Source organism: Pteropus alecto, unplaced genomic scaffold, assembly GCF_000325575.1.
Source record: "Pteropus alecto unplaced genomic scaffold, ASM32557v1 scaffold97, whole genome shotgun sequence".
Lineage (NCBI taxonomy): Eukaryota > Metazoa > Chordata > Mammalia > Chiroptera > Pteropodidae > Pteropus > Pteropus alecto.
The window spans coordinates 4,704,072-4,722,506 of NW_006439713.1; the positions used below are offsets into that span (position 1 = coordinate 4,704,072).

General features: G+C 54.8%; 1 protein-coding gene and 1 pseudogene across 1 annotated transcript in view; both read right to left on the minus strand.

The window, feature by feature from the left end:
• Positions 1–18,435, minus strand: part of SIM2 (SIM bHLH transcription factor 2) — a 42,143-nt gene that overhangs the window by 4,089 nt on the left and 19,619 nt on the right. Inside the window, 3 exon segments of the mRNA XM_006927033.3 lie at positions 8,716–8,822; positions 12,828–13,027; positions 15,235–15,320. Of these exon segments, the coding sequence (XP_006927095.3) occupies positions 8,716–8,822; positions 12,828–13,027; positions 15,235–15,320 (393 nt within the window).
• Positions 1,914–2,032, minus strand: LOC112483790 (annotated as a pseudogene).

An 18,435-nucleotide genomic window follows, 5' to 3' on the forward strand; every position in this document is an offset into this window, starting at 1 on the left:
CTCTAACTAGCAGCCTTCGGAGCAAGGAATCCGGGAGGTGGCCATATTCTGTGACTGCAGTAGCTGATGCTGAGGGAAAGCCCTGGAGACTCGTGGACACAGAAATTCAGCCCTCACGTTTTCCCAGTGGGCAGAGCCCCTCCCTCTCCCCAAACTTTCCCTGGGCAATCCGTCGCCTTCTGTGACTTTTTTTTTCATCCTTATCCTCCACTTTAACACCTGCAACAAATTATTCTGGCGCAGAAGAAAAACCGCTGCCAACGGGCTAGTCGAGGGGTTATTATTATATCAGCCTTAATATATAAAGAGTTCAAACAGGTCGATAAAAACACGACGACGTTAAAAGTAACATGGGATGGGCCAAGGACATGAACAAACAGCTCGTCAAAGAAAACACATGAAAGATAAACACATTTCAACTCATTTGTTTAACTCAGCGTTAGGTACCACCCACCAACTCAGCAGACATTTTAAAAGACACAAATATTGCATGATTCCATTGATAGGAAATGTCCAGAACAGGCACATCCAGAGAGACACAGAGCAGAGAGCGGTTGCCTCGGGCTGGAGGAGGAAGGGGCTGGATGTGACTGCTGATGACCAGGTTCTCCTTGGGATGAAGAAAACGTCCTGGAATTAGATCAAGTGATAGCTGCACGCCACTGTGAATATACTGAAAACCACCGACAGTGGTTAAAACCGTGAATTTTACATCGTGTGAACTTTATCTCTAAAAAAAATAATGAAGTGACCAGCAACGTTGGCTGATCTGTGGCGGGAGGCACCCCATGTGCTGTTGAAGCACGAATTAGTGTGGTCCGTCTGGAAAGCATTTTGACAGCTCACAGCTACTGACACCCCGATTTCGTGTCTAGGAACTGGTCCTATGGGAATTATGAGAAATGCAAACAGAGACTCGTGTACAAAGAGATTCCTTGCAGCCCTGCTTATAATTCAGGAAAAAAGGGGAGGGGAGACTTAACTGACCGATACCTGGGAAGAGGATGGATAAATAATAGAGTACTCTGCAGCCATTAATCTGATGATTAATAAGAATTTGTAGTATTATGGGGAAGATGTACGACATAATGGTAAATGAAAGAAAGACAAGATTTAGAACTGCACAGAATAAAATCCTAATGATGTAAAAGTGTGCACGCACGCACACGCGCCACGTGACCTGGTGCCTCGGTTTCCTCATTTGTAACAAGAGGGTAAGTATAGCCCCTGCACCTTCTGGTCATGAGGATTAGACATGTGAAGGTTCTAACAGTGGCAGACGTGGGTGAAGGCCTCACTCAGTATGTTCTAACTCTGCTACTCTCAGACTGATAAAATAGTAGTTTTCATCTTCTTCCCTTGATTTTTCCACATTTCCAGCAATGAGGAGGTATTCGTTTTATAATCAGAATGAAAAATTAGTTATTTTGTCCGTGGGCAAGCAGTTTGTATGGGGGTCGAGAAGTGGAAATGAACGTGGATCAGGCCCCACACCCCCGAGGGATGAAGCTGGGGACTAGTGTGGTGGGGCTAGCGTGGTGGTCCAGCTGCGTAGCCAGCGCCTCCAGCCGGAGAGGCAGGCGTCTCTGGGACAGCGCAGGGATCCGCTCTTTCCTGCCCAGGCTTAGCATCTGCACCTTGCTGGACTCGCCTGGCACTAATGAGATCCTGTGCTGAGGGGTGCAGATGGAAGTAGTAGGAGCCTTTACACTGCTTCTCCTTTGGGGGTTTGCCTTTGTAAACAACAAGACACGGGTTCTGGTTCTAGCTCTTTTCGAGGAGGCAACCCTTGGTTGACCTCACGGATTGCAAGGACCTTGTGAGCTTATAATCCCTTATTTTTAGTTATTTATTTTTTTACGCCTACAGCACCTGGTCTTCTAATCCCTTATTTTGATTTATTTATTTTTTTACGCCTACAGCACCTGGTCTTCCTACGTGGTCTCCCATCCAAGTACTAACCAGGCCTGACCCTGCTTAGCTTCCGAGATCAGACGGGGTCGGACATGTTCAGGGTAGCATGGCCGTAGATGCATTTTTGCATACATTGCCTCATTTTACCCCCACTACAACTGTGGGAGGTGGGCGTCACCAGGAAACTGGGGCCCACAAGGCTTGAAGACACAGTGGGGGCCCAAGCCAGGGGTTCCAACTCCCATTTCTCAGAGTGGCCACTGTGGGAGAAGGGGGAACTATAGATGGGGATGGGGTGGGGGTGGGCCAACATTTCGGGGTGACTCAGCTAAACAATTTGCTTATGGCCCCCAAAGAGATGCAACACAACCAAAGTGAGGTCCCAGCTACGGATTCCCCAAGAGGTCATTCTTTCTTCGAGAGAAATGCTTGTTAATCTCTAGCAGCGTTCGCAAAGCCCCTAGGATAATGACCGCATACTTCCCCTATATTTTATACCTCCTCGTATTTCTTACCACATTCCTGAAACCTATCTGCAATCATCTTAGAGCTGGACAAAAGAAAACCAGTTTATTCCAAATATTTTATATTAGGACTCAGACGGCAGAAGTGAGGCCGATTTTATCATCTCTGACCCTTCCTGGCTCTGCGACGAGGAGGCTTAGCTCCAGAGGCCAAACGCAGATGCAGAAATTTCCTTCCTGCTTTGGTGTGACCCATGGACACAGTCAACATGTCGATCCAAGCTGAAATCCTAGACATTTAGTCACAACGTTCTTCGGTTTGCACTGGCTCCCCGTCCAATCTGTCGTCCTCACAACTAACTGCCAGAAATGATCCCAGCCTAGAGCAATATGGAGTACGGCCCTGCTTATGGTGGTGGAGGACAGGCAGCAAGATGTCCCCTAAACCATAAGCTCTTGAGGGCAGAGGCCCCACCTTTGCCATAATGTCTCCAGCATCAGGGCGACCTATGACTGCGTGAAGGCCAGTGGTCATGGTTTTCCGAGGCCTCTTTGGGATGGAAGGTCTAGTTCCATACATGTGCTCTCCAGAGAGGTAGGTGGCCTTCCTGGTGCCTCCGGAACCTGGAGGCACAGCCGTGACCAGGGGACAGCCTCTGGGAGGAGAGCGATTTTGGCCTGAAGCATTATTTCTGTTTCTGTTTTGAACTTTAAGAGCTGAGAAGGACAACAAAAGTGCCTGTTAAATACTTAAATAGTGTCCCCCCAAAAGATATGTTTTACATCCTAGCCCTCCAAACCTGAGCATGTGACCATATTTAGGCAGAGAGTCTTTGTAGATGGGATTAAGTTAAGGATGAGATCGTCCTGCATTAGAGTGGGTGCTAAATCTAACAACAAATGTCCTTATGAGAGACAGAGGAGAAGGCACAGACACGCAGAGGGAGATGGAGGCAGAGGTTAGCGATGTGGCCACGAGCCAAGGAATGCTGGCAGCCCCCAAGAGCTGGAGGAGGCAAGGACAGACTCTTCCCTCGAGCCCCCACAGGAAGCATCTTGACTTTGGGACTTCTGGCCTCCAGGACTGTGAGACAGACTTCTCTTGTTCTCAGCCACAAAGTTCAGGGTATTTTATGATAGCAGCTCCTGGAAACTAAACCACCTGCCATGGGAAAAAAAAAGTCAATGATTCAGTCCCTGTGCTCCTCCCGGCTCTTGTCTGCCAGGCGGGGCCTCAGAGGGAGCACAGTCGGTGAGTCTGAAGCCCCGCCACGGGTTCCTTTGGGGAGCGGGCCTCCAGCATGCTCGTGGGGCCCCACACAATGCCCCGCTCTGCGCCTGCTGCCCGCGGCAGCCGTGCCGGTGAGAAGACATGGGACGTCCCCTGGCTCTCTGAGGAGGAGTTTCCACATGGCCACATCGTGGGACAGCTGCAAAGTGACACCGACCGTGGAAGATGGGCTGAGCCTGACCCTTCGAGTCCCCTTTGTCACAAGCAGAGGGACAATCTATGACTATGAACGTCCAGAGCTGCTTCCAGGGATCAAGGCAACGTGCCCGGGATGACGTCCTGTTTCACTGCTCATGGTCCCTGGAGCGTACAGGCTCCCACACCTTCGTCAGCAAGACCAAGCCTCGTCCGCCTCTAGACTCTGCTCAGAGAAAGCATCTAAAAAGGATCTTCAGGTAAGTTAAACTCCATCGTCCATTTCCGGGCCAGAGGCCGGCAGGGCCAGCAGCGGAAGCTACCACGCCGTGTAACGCCCATCACGACTCCTCACGGCGCCTGGAAACGCCCTTCAAACTCATCTTCTGTTTCGAGAACTTTGTCCAGGTTCCACAGCCGTGCTATTGAGTGGTTGCAAATGGATACCCAAGCACCCACTGGTCCACAGGTAGGCTTTGTTGGTGGCATAGTGCTGTGACTTAGAATGCCTTTGACGGGTCACGTGATGTCCAGTTAGCCACAAACTCTGCCACTCCCTGCAGCCCACCATACACTCACGGTACATGCCCGGCCCTGGAAGTAATTGAGTTTGTGACTCCTGTATGTCATCTGGAGCGTGTTCTCCCTGGTCTGTACCAGCCGTCTCATAATTTTGTTATAATAGTTATTGCTTGAACTTTGGGGACCACGGATTCGGGCTTCGAAGTCTTTCTGTGGCACTGAAATGTTCTGCTCGCTGGGCCCAGCTGTGTGCTCACGGATTTGGGCTTAGCCCAGTCTGGACGGGGCCTTCCTAGAGAGCCAGGCGAGATTCTCCGCTACCCAGGATGAACAGCCAGACTGACATCACGGTTCTTCCAAACCAAGGTGTTCTCAAGACGTCTGCCCGGTGTCCCTCGACACAGATGGCTGAGTTTACCCACACCCCCAGGACCCACGGGTCCGGAGAGCACAGGCCGCTGCGGGCTCTCCCCAAGAACCAGGAGTCTCCTGAACACTTCACAGAGAGCAGAGAGACAGTGGAGGCGGCCCCCTGCTGGGGCGGGGGGCGGTGTTTCTCCCAGGCCAGGTGACCATATGGAAGGGGCTGTGCCTGCCCTGAGCGCCCCCCACCCTGGGTCCCCCAGCCCTGGGCCCCCTGCCCTGGGCCTGCGTTCAGCGGGGCTGCCAGTGGGGAACAGCTGGGAGGGTCAGATGTTCCCTAAAGGGTCCCATGCTCCCTTTTCCTTGCAGAAGGTTCCGGGGGAAGCCCTGGCACATCCGACTTGGAGAGCTCGTCCGGGAATGCCCGGGCCCACGCCGACCCACCTGGAGGACGAGGCGCCAGCCCCCAGCTGACCTTGGGAAGCCTGCGTTCCCGGAGGCTGCGCGGCCCAGCCCCGCTTCCCCTCGTGAAGGTGCTGAATCCCCTTTCGCTAGGGGCGGTGCTTTCTTCAGACCCTGGGACTCCTGCTCCCGGTTACGACAACGTCATGAAGAATGCGCAAACACCGCCTGGCTGACGAGGCTCCCCCAGAGCCATCGCATCCTCACGCCCAGTCACGTCCGGCAGAGCCCCTCGCCCATCACCAGAGAGTCCTGGGGTGTGAACACCAGTGTGGAGCAGGCTTGGCCTTGGAAAATCAGACGGTGACCTCACTTTGGCCCTGGGTGTTGGCAGCCGTTTGCTCTGTTCCTGTGCTTGGTGAAGTCAGATGGTCTGATACCTCGCTGCAGGAGGAGGCGGCGAGGCCCGCCCTGTGGCCTTGGAGTCCTCACGGGCCCAGAGGTGTGGGTCGCCGGCCACCTCCAGCCACATTCCGTTGTGAGGGATGGAAGGGAAGCAGCAAGGGCTGCCCCGTATGGCTGTGTTCTTAATGACCACCCGGCCACCTCCAGATGGGACTGGATGGAAGGACTTAAGTCCCAGGTTGGCAAAGGCCACTGTTGGGGAGCAGGTGGCACCTGGGGGGCAGGAGGCTGGAGGAGGAAGCCCCTGCCCCACCACCCTCCCCTGGGGCCAGGCCCCTGAGCCCTGCTGTCAGTCACCAGAGCCCCACATGACGGGACTGAAAAGTCACATTTCGAAATGTCACATCCCACCCGCTCCATCTTCTGACCCGTCCTCCCCAACCCAACCTGTCCAGTTAAAGTGTGTGAAAGGACCTGTGTCTACCATGTGGGCGAGGACACGACGTTAAAGAAAGTCCCCGTGATGGGCTACACTGTGTCTCCCAACGTCCCTGAAGCCGTGACCCTCGGTACCTCAGGACAGGGCTGCGTCCGGAGACAGAGCCCTCAAAGAGCTACTTTAGGAAAGATGGGGTCAGGGTGGGTCTTCATTCTATCAGACTGCGTCTTTACAGGGAGAGGTTAGCAGGAAAGACCACGTGGGGACAAGGCGAGAAGGTGGCCGTCTACAGGCCGGGGGAGGACACTGTCTTCCCTTTCTTTCTCGGAAAGTTCCAGGTCTGGAGGAGAAAGAAATGTCCAGGTGAGTGCCGTGGCTGCTCTGGGGGAGACACCTGAAGTGGTTCCGAGGCTGGAGCCGAGGCTGAGCTCTGGGAGCTCGTGGCGGGTCCTGAGGCCACACCCGCCTCCTCTGGCCTGGCCGGGTGTGCTCTGTGCCTCGGGTCCCTTAAGGTCAGAGTCACAGCACTGTGGCAGTCATCGTCAACACTGCTCCTCCCGGTTTCCTTTGATTTACTAATTCCAGCCCCTTTGCCGAAAGAGGGCGCGCCCCCTCTGGTTTCCACACATCTGAACACCCTGCCTTTTCCGCTGTGGGTGGGACGCCCGCGTCCAGCCTTCCTTCCACATCCGGAAGATTCCAGATTCCTAGCGAGGGAAGGAGAAGCTGCCGGGCAAACGGCCGGAGACAGAATGAAAGCCCGTTGGTTGTAGGGCTGGTGAGCCCACGAGCTGGGGAAGCCTGGGGCTCCCAGGTTAAGGCCCATCGTGAGAGCAGGACGGGCGGCTCTCAGCACCCGGCTCCGCTGCTCCCTGGAGGAGCCGCTCGGAGGAGGAGGAGGAGCACCTCGCCTGGGAAATGGGCCCGAGAGCAGCCCAGCTCCGCACGTGGCCCAAAAGTCACAGTCGACTCGAGAAAAGCGTCCAGTCCGTGTGGGGACACAGGAGCCGCCGCTGGTCATCCCCGTGGCCTTCGTTACGTTTCCAGAGACACACGGCATTCGCTTCCGCTGGAACGCCAGGCAGCGCGCGAGGCGAGCGGTGGCACTCACAGCAGAGACTTTGACTCCTCAGCTCTCTCCGGGCTCAGCGGCCCCGTTTGCCACCCGGCAGCCCCGCTTTGATGAGCTCCTCCTGCGTGGAATGCAGGGGTTTGCTTTCAAGTCGCTTGCTGCTCATCATCCGCTCCCCAACATGCTCCTGCCTCAGTGGAGGGGGCTCCGAGCCCCCCAGGCCCGCTCGCTCCTCCCAGCAGTAGTGGGGGTGTCCCGTCCGGGGGCTGAGGTGGGTGTGGAGTTGGGGATGCTCATACTTGCTTACTCTCCCTTCCCCAGCCTGGCCCCCACTTCCAGACTGTTGTGGGGTGCACACTGTCGCTCCACACCCACCGGGCAGATGCCTCCGCTGTCTCCCGGTCACCCTCATCACTTCAGAGCTTCGCTCCGTCCCCTCCGGTGCTCCGGCCCCTGTGGTATCTGCCCCCTCCGGTGTCTGTCCCCTCCAGTGCTCTGTCGACGTCGACAGGCTGACCCCATCCGGACACTTGGCAGCTGCTTCCCTACCAGGCTTGATCTCAAGGAGAACGAGGATGCTGATATGAAATAATGATTTAGTCACTTTTTAAAAAGGAAATAAAAAGGCCGTCAAGATGCCGAGCCTCTCTGTGCACAGAGACCTTTCCACGCTGCTGTGAATTCAGAGCAGCGGGAAGAAGCCGTCCAGGTCTGCAGCGTCCCGGTGGTCACAGGGCTAGGCCCAGAGTGACTCGGGCACGGGGCGCAGGGACGCCCTCGTAACCGCCACGCTCACCGGTCCCCGTCCACACCGACCGGCCGGGCAGGCCCTGCGGCCGCGTGCGGAGCAGTCTCTGGGCCTGCCGTCCCCCTGGAACGCGACGCTCACGCCTCTGAGTCAGCACAGAGCACAGCGGGCACGGAGGACCTGCCCCCTGGGCTGCGCTGCAGAAGGTCTGGCTCCTCCAGCCATCTGCACCCGCCAAGAAGCACCCTGGGGCCGGGCGGCGGGGACGAGGCCTTCTTCTCCTTCCCAAGCACTTGCGGCCTCAGTTTGGACTCAGGAGGGTCACTTCTTTAGGCATTTCAGTGACTAGAGCAGCCCCTCCCCCCCAATCCAAACGTTCCCCAAACTGCATCCGTTGGCAAGTCGAACGCCGTTTGTTCGCTCTTTCCACGCAGACTTCCCCCATCCCGGAAACCCCGAGCTCCCCCAGCCGTGTGGGTTCAGCCCCCAGCCCTGCCACCTCCCTGCTCTGTGACTGTGGCAAGTGGCTTAAACCCTCTGCACCTCAGCATCCTCAGCGGGAAAAGGAGAATCACAGACACGAGAAGCTCCCTCACTGGGCCGATTATAGATTTAATCACTTAAACTCATGCCCGACAGCAGGAAGGGTCCTGTATCGGTTCGGCTGCTGTCACCGTTATTCACCCCTGGTGTCCGGATGTCACAGAGACACTTAGGTTCCAAACCCGTGACCTCGGATCCGGCACCTCGGCACCGTCCCACACCTGCCAGCTTCACTGGATGTTTGCGGATGGACGGCGAGTAGCCGCGCTTAAGTCAAAGGCCACATGGAGTCACGCCTGAGGTTTACGGTCCAAGTGCACATGATGGACGATGATCGCCCCAAACAAGGGCTCCCCTCCTCCCTCCTCCCCCGCGAGGGAGCCGCGGCCCAGGGCCCCGGGCGAGCACCGTACTCACGGAGGTGGTGCGCGTAGCGGAGGTGGAACACGTCGCAGCCGTGCACGTGATGGTACAGCGTCTTCTCGATCAGGTCCTGCGGCTCGTACCCGGTCAGCTCGGTCACCCTGGGGGAGGACGGGGGCTCCGTGAGTCACGCCGCTCTGCAGATTGCCTTTCATTTAAACTAATATTGGTTTTGCCAACTAATCAAGTGCTAAAAGGCCGGGGCCGGGGGGAATGTTGATTTTGGAAACTAAGAATGATCTTTTTTTGCAAGAAGAAAGTCTTTGAAGTCCAGCCCAGCGCAGGATGCAGCGGACTTCGGGGAGCGTGTTCTCTGACCGCCGGCTGGAAGAAGGTTTGGGGCGGCTTAGCATCCTACCCCTTCGCAAGGCGAAGCTTATCTGACGGCCCTTCAGAGTGAACTCAGATGCTGATATTGGAGGAGAGGTGAGACGGAACCCACGCTCGGGAGCTTTTGTGGGATAGTCCTGTGTGACACGTTTTAGAAATTATTGTGCTAAAATATGCATAACCTCAACTTGACCATTTTAACCATTTTCGGTGTACCCTTCGGTGGCAATAGTTCCATTTGCAGCGTTGTATAAGCATCACCATGTCTGTTTCCAGAACTTTTTCATCCCCCTGGACAGAAACCGTGTCCCTGTTAAGCACTAACCCCCCGTTTCTCTCCCCCGCCACCTCGGCGACCCTTGTCTGCTTTCTGTGTCTACAACTTTTCCGTTCTAGATACTGCGTCTCAGCGGAATGATGCGGTATCCGCCCTTCCGTGTCTGGCTTCTTGCACTCAGCACAGTGTTGTCAAGGTCCATCCCCGCTGGTCGCGGTGCGTGTCGACTGTCATCGTTTCTGTGGTGAACACTATTCCGTTGTGTGCAGACGCCACATTTTGTCTGTCTGTTCATCTGATCACGGGCACTTGGGTCGTCCCCACATCTCGGCCGTTGGGTGCATGAGCCTTTACACCTCGGTCCCTCCCTGGATGCTGTTAATTAGTTGGCCTCAGAACGACACACAGCTGAGAGATTTCTACTGGCGGGAGCTGGGGACGCACGGGAAACGCTTCGGCCTCATATTGGGGAGGGGGGGAGGATGGTTTCAGACCCCCGCATGTTCCCGGTGCTTGTGTGACGTGACCTCTCTCCATCCTCATTGAGCTCCAAGCGTGTTAATTTCCCACTTCACCTCTTTGAAAAAAGTGGCTCTTCACATCCAAGACCACACTGTCACCGGCGTTTGGCTCACTCCATCTGTAGGTGGAGACTGCACCTGGCAAGCGCACTGGGAGCCGTGCCCTTGGAGGAGGTGGCCCAAATGTCTTGGTGACAGAGAGTTAAGAACAGATGAGAGAGGAGGATGAGAAGGGATTCCAGAGGCGGCGAAGCCACAGTCAGAGTCAGCGGGGACAGAGGACGGAGGTCGGCCTGGCCTGGCAGCCCTGCCGGTCCAGATCTGAAGCGTGAGCCCGACCTCGCTCGCGCTCCCCGACGCGCCCCCGTCTGCCGCGTCCTGCGCGGGCCTCGTACTTCCCTCCGTTTGCTGCACACATTTCCATGGTGTTCGTCCAGGGCAGGAAGGAGGCGGGGGCGTGCGCAGACCAGGGCCTTTCGCGGCTCGGGGGACTCGTCTAAGGGCCACCTAGAACTTCAGGCCCCGATGGAGTCCAGCTCTGTGTGGCAGGAAAACCGAGCCGTCTGGCTCCCCCGCCAGAAGGCCGGGCATCTCCCCGGCGCGGGGATGAAAGAGGCGCCCCAGACTCTCCGGACGAACGGTTTCAGAACAACGGCCCCAAACGTGTAAATGAATCAGAAACACATGTATTAAGTTTCTCATCAAAGTCCACACGGCTTTAAAAATTAAAGGGGAAGGGAAGGGTTTGGCAGCACGCCCTCCTGGTTTTTTCCAACCCTCTAGTGTCTGACGACCTGTCAGAGGGATGTGCCAAACCCCAAACATCGCTCAGTTCACCCATCCTTAGCAAAAGCACCAGCTACAGTTTCAAAGTGAAATACCACAAAACCCCGACGAACCAAATTCCAGGTTACGCCGAGTTCAGTCGTGTCTGGGACTGTGCTGGGTGGGGCCCCCCGGCCCTCGTGACTCTGGGGCTGCTGGGCTTCGGGCCAGCCCCTCGCCGTGGCTCCTGGGTGTGGAGGCAGGAGCTGCCATCTCCCACCCCGCCGGCGGCCTGCTGGCCTCCCAGGCCCTCTGTCCTCCGGCCGGGCGACCTTTTGAAGACCATCGGGCTGCAGCAGATCGAAGACCAGAGTGAGTGTGAAGGCTTCTGCAGGGCATTTCCAGCACCTTCTAGAAGACTGGAGTTCCAAAAAGCCTGAAGACTTTCTGGAAGTTTCCTGATGCTTAGCAGGAAGAGCTGCAGAGTCTTCTGTGGAGACAGGAAGTCTTCCTCAAGAGCATCCCCCTTTCTATTCTACTCACTTCGGGGTACGTCCCTCACACCGTAAAGCAGAGGGACACCTGCCAGCGAGGAGGCCGCGTCCGAGATCCCTTCAGGAGCACCCTGGCCTCCGACCTCGCCTCGCACACCCCACTCTGTTAAGTCCCCGGAGCTCAGAGCTGTGGGGACTGAACCGGCAATCGCTCGTCCGGGGAGACCCTCGTCTTCCCTCTTCTACAGAATTCCCTAGGTCCCGGGGGGTTTGCTGGAATGGCCAAAGGAAAACTGGGAGACGAAGCAAGGGAGGAACCCGTCGCACCCATCCACACGTCTACAGCAGCGACCTGCACAGCTGGCCCGTCCCTCAGCCCGCCTGGAGAGGGGTCCAGAATCCAGAAAGAATGTCCTTTCATGGCCTGTTCCCTCCGCCCACCAGCTCCTCTCCCTGCAGGAACACAGCCCCCATCCCATCCATCCCTCAGGGGGTGACCTTCTGGGAGAATCACGGTGACCCCGTCACGTCAGCCCTCGTCATTTCTCTACCTTGAAAGGTTCTGTGGTGCATGAATGATGAACTACAGTAACCTTTGTCTTCGCCTTCCACGCCTAACCAGGTAGATTTGTGTTCCTTCAATAAATGGTTAAAATGATCAATTTTATGTTATGTATATTTTACCACACAAAAAAAGTGAGGGATAAAGGAAACAATAAATCCTAGCTTCAGAACATCCAGAAAACACACACACACACGCGCGCGCGCACACACACACACACACACACACACACACACAGAGTTCTCCTTCTGAGGAAGCTCGGCCACACGCACTACAAGTCAGGAGTGGGGTCTCCAAACACTTATTCTTGTCTGTACAACTGATAAATCTTCTAAGAGGCCAGCGGGCAAAAGGACCCAAATTGCAGGTGCATCAGACTTTTATCTAATTTCATTTTTCCTAACTGCCCTGGGGGCAGCAGCGCGGGCGGGGCATGGCTATTGTTGTTATTGTTTTTCTGCCAGATAAGAAAACAAACTTCCAAAGAGGCCCTGCAGGCCTGAGGCCTGGAGACTCTGAGGCCTGCAGCCCCACTCCAGCACAGACCTGCCCTCCAGAGCCGGCCTCACTCACTCTCTCTGAAGTCAGGTTGACAGGGATTCCCCAGTAAGAGAGGAAAGGACAGTTGGGAGAGGTAGTTCTGGGCACCTCGCCCTCCCGGCCCAGACCGGTACCCGCTGAACTCGTGGTCAGAGCCTCCCCTGAGGGAAGGCTACCTGTCTGCTAGCGGCCTCAGCCCTGGTGGCCCTTATAGCTCAAATGGCCTCCCACCAGCCTGAGTCACACACTACTCAATGCAGAAGACTTTTGTTTGTCTGAAAGTCCTCCCAACTTGTTGGGGATACGAGGCAGAATCCTGACGTCATGGGCCTTCAAAAGAAGCTCCCTTGTGCCCACAACACATACTTCCAGTTCCTGCTCCAGTGACATGATAAAAACATAAATAGGATTTTAAGGAACGTATAAGCTGAAGAAGCTGGTGGCTCCTGGGTACTAAGGCTGATACTAATTCTTTCAGTTCATGACTGGGCGTCACTAAGTCCCTTTCTAACTCACGTGCTTCCTGTGACTTCATACTCATTACCTCTTGGCTTAACAGTGTCGCTTTCGGGGGCCAGTTTCCCCCATCAGCACCTTCCAGCAGGTCCCTAACTCACCTGGAATCCAGGAATATCAGCTTCAGGTCGAGGCTGGCCCTGAACATGAACATGTTACTGTGCAGCTTGATCTCGGTGATGGCGCTGGGCGGCAGTGACTGGCCCACGGCCACGAGCCCCACGATCTGGTAACATGAGTCGTACAGCGACATGTCCAGCATGTACTGCCTGATCTTCAGGTAGCCGCTGCAGTGGATGACCTGGGGGAAGCAGAGGGCAGGGTCGGCCACCGGAGGCCCAGGGGTTACACGGGCGCCCACCCCTCCCGGCTCTGAGCTTGCTCACTTCCTTGAACTTGCTGGACTAACCCCCAGCCCAGCCTCCACTGAGCTGCACAGCCGAACGCCCGATTCGCTGCTCAAAAGACAGGAAAACTGCGGATCTTTCTTAGAAACCACTATCATAATAGAATATGGGACTGTCTTACCCACTGGCTGTGCTCAAGTTAAGGCTCTCCAATATGTAACGGAGTTATACATAATTAACTCATTGCCAAGTTGCAGTTAGATGGCACAGCAGAAGCATTTTAGGGAGGTGACCATTTGTCCCATAATGTTCACTTCAGTAACTGTAATGCTTATCTTCCAACGGGATTGAACTTGACCTGTTAACTTGACCTTGACATCACTGGACTAGCTATATCAATCGCTCCAGGAAGTTCAAAATTTCTTCAATGGCATCAAAAAGTTTCATTTTTAATGTATTTTTATTTTGTTTTGTTTTATTTTATTATTTATTTATAATTCAAGATTGTATCCCCCTGTAATAAGGAACAAGCCAGAGTAGCTACACAGAAACATTTCTAGTCGTTATAGCCAAAAATCATGCACGAGAAACTGGATAGTGTTGAGGCTCAGGATCGGAAGCACTTATACAAGTCATAGTCGGTAAACTCTGGCACGAGTCACAAACGTAACAGCAGTGACCGACACCTAAAATCGTAAAGGCTCTTTTCAAAAGCATTCCTCCAGGATTCCTGAACGTACTCCCAGTCTTCAGAGCTGGAACCCATCTTTAAATCCTTCTAGTCTATTCTCCCATTTTACTGACGAGGAAACTGAGGACGAGGTGGGTGACATGCTTTGCTTACGATTAGACAGTTAATAAGTGGCAAAAACAATTCAAGACCCGTCTCCAGAAGAATGTCTATTGGGTGCAGGATGGTATTGGGGCATCCCCACCCTTGGCCTAAAAAGGCTTAGAGACTGGACAGCAAATAAGAAATGCATCCTCCGAACTGTAAAACAGAGCAAGGTCAAGTCCGAGGGAGGAGGTCCGAGTGGGACTGACACAGCCGCTGGGATGGGAGGGAGAGGCCGAGCCCGCCCCAGGGGCCTCCCGCCAGTGTGCCCACGGGCACGAGACCGCCTGGCAACATGGAAGGGGGTCGGAGCCCAACAGACCCGCATTCCGGAGAGAGAGGGCAAAGTGGAGGCGGCGCAAAGCTGCCCCCTTTCTCTTGGCCCACCTCCCTCCCATCCTAACGTGCAAATACCTCTGCCCCAAGGCCCCCATCTGCCTCCAGCTCCAGCATGAGGGGTTACGAGGTGGGAGAAACAGCAACTGCAGACAGCTGGGGGTGGGGGGCCGCTCCAGAGGGGCTCGGATAGGTGGGGGGCGCTCAGCTCAGACTTCGCCAAACCTGCCCTGCAGTCTGATGTCCAGGCCCAGTACTGCCCGTGGCTCTGTAAGTGACCTACTCCTGGATCCTGGGGTGAGCCAGAGCACACGGCCATGTCTGGCAGAGAGATCCAGCCAGGGAGGCGCGAGGGCTGGGCTCAGGGACCCCGGCTATGCCCCCGAGACTGCCTGCCCTTCTGCCGGTCGCTTCTCCCTTCTCGGCTGATGTCCTGGAGACAGAATGGGGCTGACGACGCTCCCCTTAAGGGGCTGCTATGGCCGTCAGTTAAATTAGATGGGATGCAGCAGACGAAAGCTCTGCCTTGCACCCGGAAAGGGCTGCGTTCCTGCTATCGTGCACATCACCATTAGCACTGGATCTGGCTGGGCATTTGGAGGCTTAGAGCGACATTTCTGGGCTGACTGCTGGCTGCTGGCCCAGGATCCTGACCTGGAAGACGGGTCTCAGTGACTCCAGGGGCGGCTGTTCCGGTGGGACTGACCTGTGCGCAAAGTAAAACCTACGGGCGCCGAGGTCGAATTCTACCCTCAGCCACGTTTATTCCTGGTCTCGTAGGACAAATCCAGTCCTCCTGGGAGATGCCAGCTCCCACACCTATCTCGTAAGCAGCCATGAGCAGAGTCCCTCGAAAGTGCTACACTGGGCAGTGTGAGATGTCTGGGTCCCTGTGCCCCGTCTGCAGATGCCGCGTGTGTGGTGAGCTGTACAGCAGTGAGGACCCAGCACCGCCTACCCCTTCCCCCCACCTGCCGTGCCCCCGCGTACCTTGTAGCCACTGCACGTCAGGCCCGCGTTTCTCTTTGCCAAAACACACTTCATTCGAAGGAAGAAGGACCTCTCTATCTCATACTCTGAAAGCAGGAGCGAGGTTAGATCAGCCAGCTGTCCCACGATGCTGTCCCCATTTTTATCTCAACAATATCAATAATCCTGCAGCCAGCGGCCACCTCCCAGCAGCCCAGGTCCTGACCCAGAGCGCTTCGCCTGTGGCCCCGCCTGGGTGCGGTGGGGAGGAGAAGCTTCCATGCCCTCCAGAGGAAAGCAGCCCCAAAACACGGCAAGAACTTGGGAGGTGCCACCCTGGGGTCAAGGTCAGGACTGTATGCGCAGTGGGCCCAGTGGCCCCTGTGGCGGTGGCCGCAGAGAGGCCTGGCACCAGGAGAATGGCCTTGACCAACCCTAGAGCGATGCCTGAGCCTGCCAGGAGGGCCCTGAAGCGTCTGACCTCCCACAGGGTGGCAGATACCGAGGAGAGGTCACACACGCGTAACCCCTTTCCCTGGCAGAGGGAGCCCGCCCCAGGGGGCCTTCTGCCAGCGTGCCCACGGGCACGAGACTGCCCAGCAACATGGAATGGGGACGGAGACCAACAGGCCCGCTCAGCCTGGACGGACCACACCCTCCTCTCTCGAGGGCTGCCCCCTCCCCGCCTGCTCTTTCTCGGGGGGGACCCAAAGCCTTTCTTTGGTTCCTCTGGCAGGCCTCACAGGCTGCAAAGGCAAATGAGTCCCCTAAGGAAACACCCTCTGCTTTAGTGAGTGACACCAGCTCTCTGGGGCACAAATGGCAAAGTGTCTGTGCCCCAGATAAGGGAGAGGTCGCTCTACTCTAAATAAACAGCCATTTGGCAGTGGTTAAAAAATTAATTTTTAAAGAAAGGTGACCACTAGGACTGGAAGCACGGCCTCCCGCCCCTCCCTGGGGGCCCTGCCTGGTGGGGGTGAGGGGGGTGGCCTCGGACACTCCTTCCCTGGCTGAGGAGGCTGCTGTCTTCACCCGCAAACCTCGGCAGCGGGCTGGGTCCCTTTTGACCTGCCCGCCTGTCTGCACCAGTTCCAGATAAGCATGCTCAGGTCTAAGGAACGTCACCCAGAAACCAACGAACAAGTTTTGGGGAGAGCTCGTGCCTTACTCAACTGCCATAAAGCAACAGGGCCGGTTCCGACACAGAAAGCCGGCTGTGCAGACGCGACGTCGGAGAGAAGCTGGGCCCGCGGGGACCTCCAACGCTGTGTTCGCGACTGGCTGGGGAAGTGACCGGCGGCCACCCTGCCGCCCCCGGACACCGCCCCTGGACCTTTTACTTCTCCTCTTGTACACTTGCTGCACCTCAGACTTGAGCCCCATGGAAACGGGGGGTGAGGGTGGGGGAGGGGCCGGTGAGAGTCCCAAGATTCATCTGCTGTCACTTTCTAAACACCCTTTTAACGCTATGCCCTGGACAGGTAGATGACGCCAGGGCTAGGAGGAGAAAGCCCACTCCTACACAATTCTTTAGACAGCAACAACGCAATGCTCCGAGGAATTCTCTTTGCCCAGCTTTAAACGACCCCACCGTGAAAAAAATTAGATTCAAGTGAGATGTTCTCTCCTGGCTCTCATTCCGTTAGAAATGATGTCTTCGAAGTCTTTGTCCCACTAGGGAATTTTGGCCAAGTTAGGATGCCATCGTCCAAAGCAGACAAGGGACCCTTGGTTGACATGCTGGTATCTTTGACCTGACAGAGGGGGTTGGTTGCAAGGCCAGGCCTCCGGGAATAAGTCTGTGTCTTCCGAGCGTGTAGCACGGTGGTCACTTAAGGAGCCGTCTGTGTAAAGACGTGCTTCACATCCTCCACTGAGCAGTCACGCCACGTCTGTCCGAACGCAATGCTTCCCGCAGCAGGGGCCCAATCGACATGTATTAAATGACAGGATGGGACATTTGGAGGAGGGTCTCGTCCCCAGATGGAGCCAGGACAGGGAGATGACCTGCCTCCACCTAACCAGGGCTTCTTAGCCAGTCTGTGCCAAGGCACAAAACCTGCAGATCCCCACTCAGAATAACATTTTTGAAAGTGCATAAAACAAAATATCGAAGATTACAAATAGATGCGTTACAAATGTATCGAAAAAGTTATCAAAATATTAAAGCAAGTGGTGACGTGGTTACAAATGTGCTGCTTTATTAACACATTAAATAACGAGATCTAGTAGCAGATCTCATAACTCGAATTTCGAGTTAGTGAAGGTATTAGTGACAGTACCTGGCTTATCGCCTACAACCTATAAACAAAGAAAATGCTAAATTTTCACTAGAGGGATGAAATGCAGTTTTCCCCTGCAGTTTCGCAGACCCCAAGTTCTATTCTTGGACCCTTTGGTTAAGGAGCCCAGGTCTAACCATCAGCAGAACAAAGAGGCGACCAACCGAATAGGAAAAGATGCTTGCAAACGACACCTCCAATCCCGGGCTAATATCCAAAACATATAAAAGACTCATGCAACTAAAGAACAAAAAAACAAATACGTCAATTAAAAAATGGGCAGAGAACCTGAACAGACATTTCTCCTAAGAAAACATACAAACAGCCAACAGATATATAAAAAGATGCTCAACTTTACTAGCTATTAGAGAGATGCACATCGAAACCACGTGAGATACCACCTCACACCGGTTGGAATGGCTGTCATCAACAGGACAAGTAACGAGTGTTGGAGCAGCACTATTCACAGTGGCCAAGACATGAAAACAACCGAGTGCCCTTCGATAGATGACTGGATAGAGAAGAGGTGGCACATATACACAATGGAATATGACTCAGCCATCTGAAAAGATGAAATGCTGCCATTTGCAACGACATGGATGGATCTTGAGAATATCATGCTAAGCAAAATAAATCTGGTGGAAAAAGTCAAAAACCATATGATTTCGCTCATAAGTGGGTTATAAAACTGAAAGCAACCAACAAACAAGACAAACAAACCAAAACGCAGGGACACAGACAACAGTTTTACAGTGAGCACAGGGAAAGGGAGGAGGGGGGAGGTAGATGCGGGTAAAAGGGGATCCAATAATATGGTGACAGACGGAGACTGGACTTTGGGTGAACATGCAATGCAACATACACATGACATACTATTGAATTGTACACTTGCAACCAATAAAAAAATAAAAAATAAAAAAGCCCAAGCCTAGACCTGTGT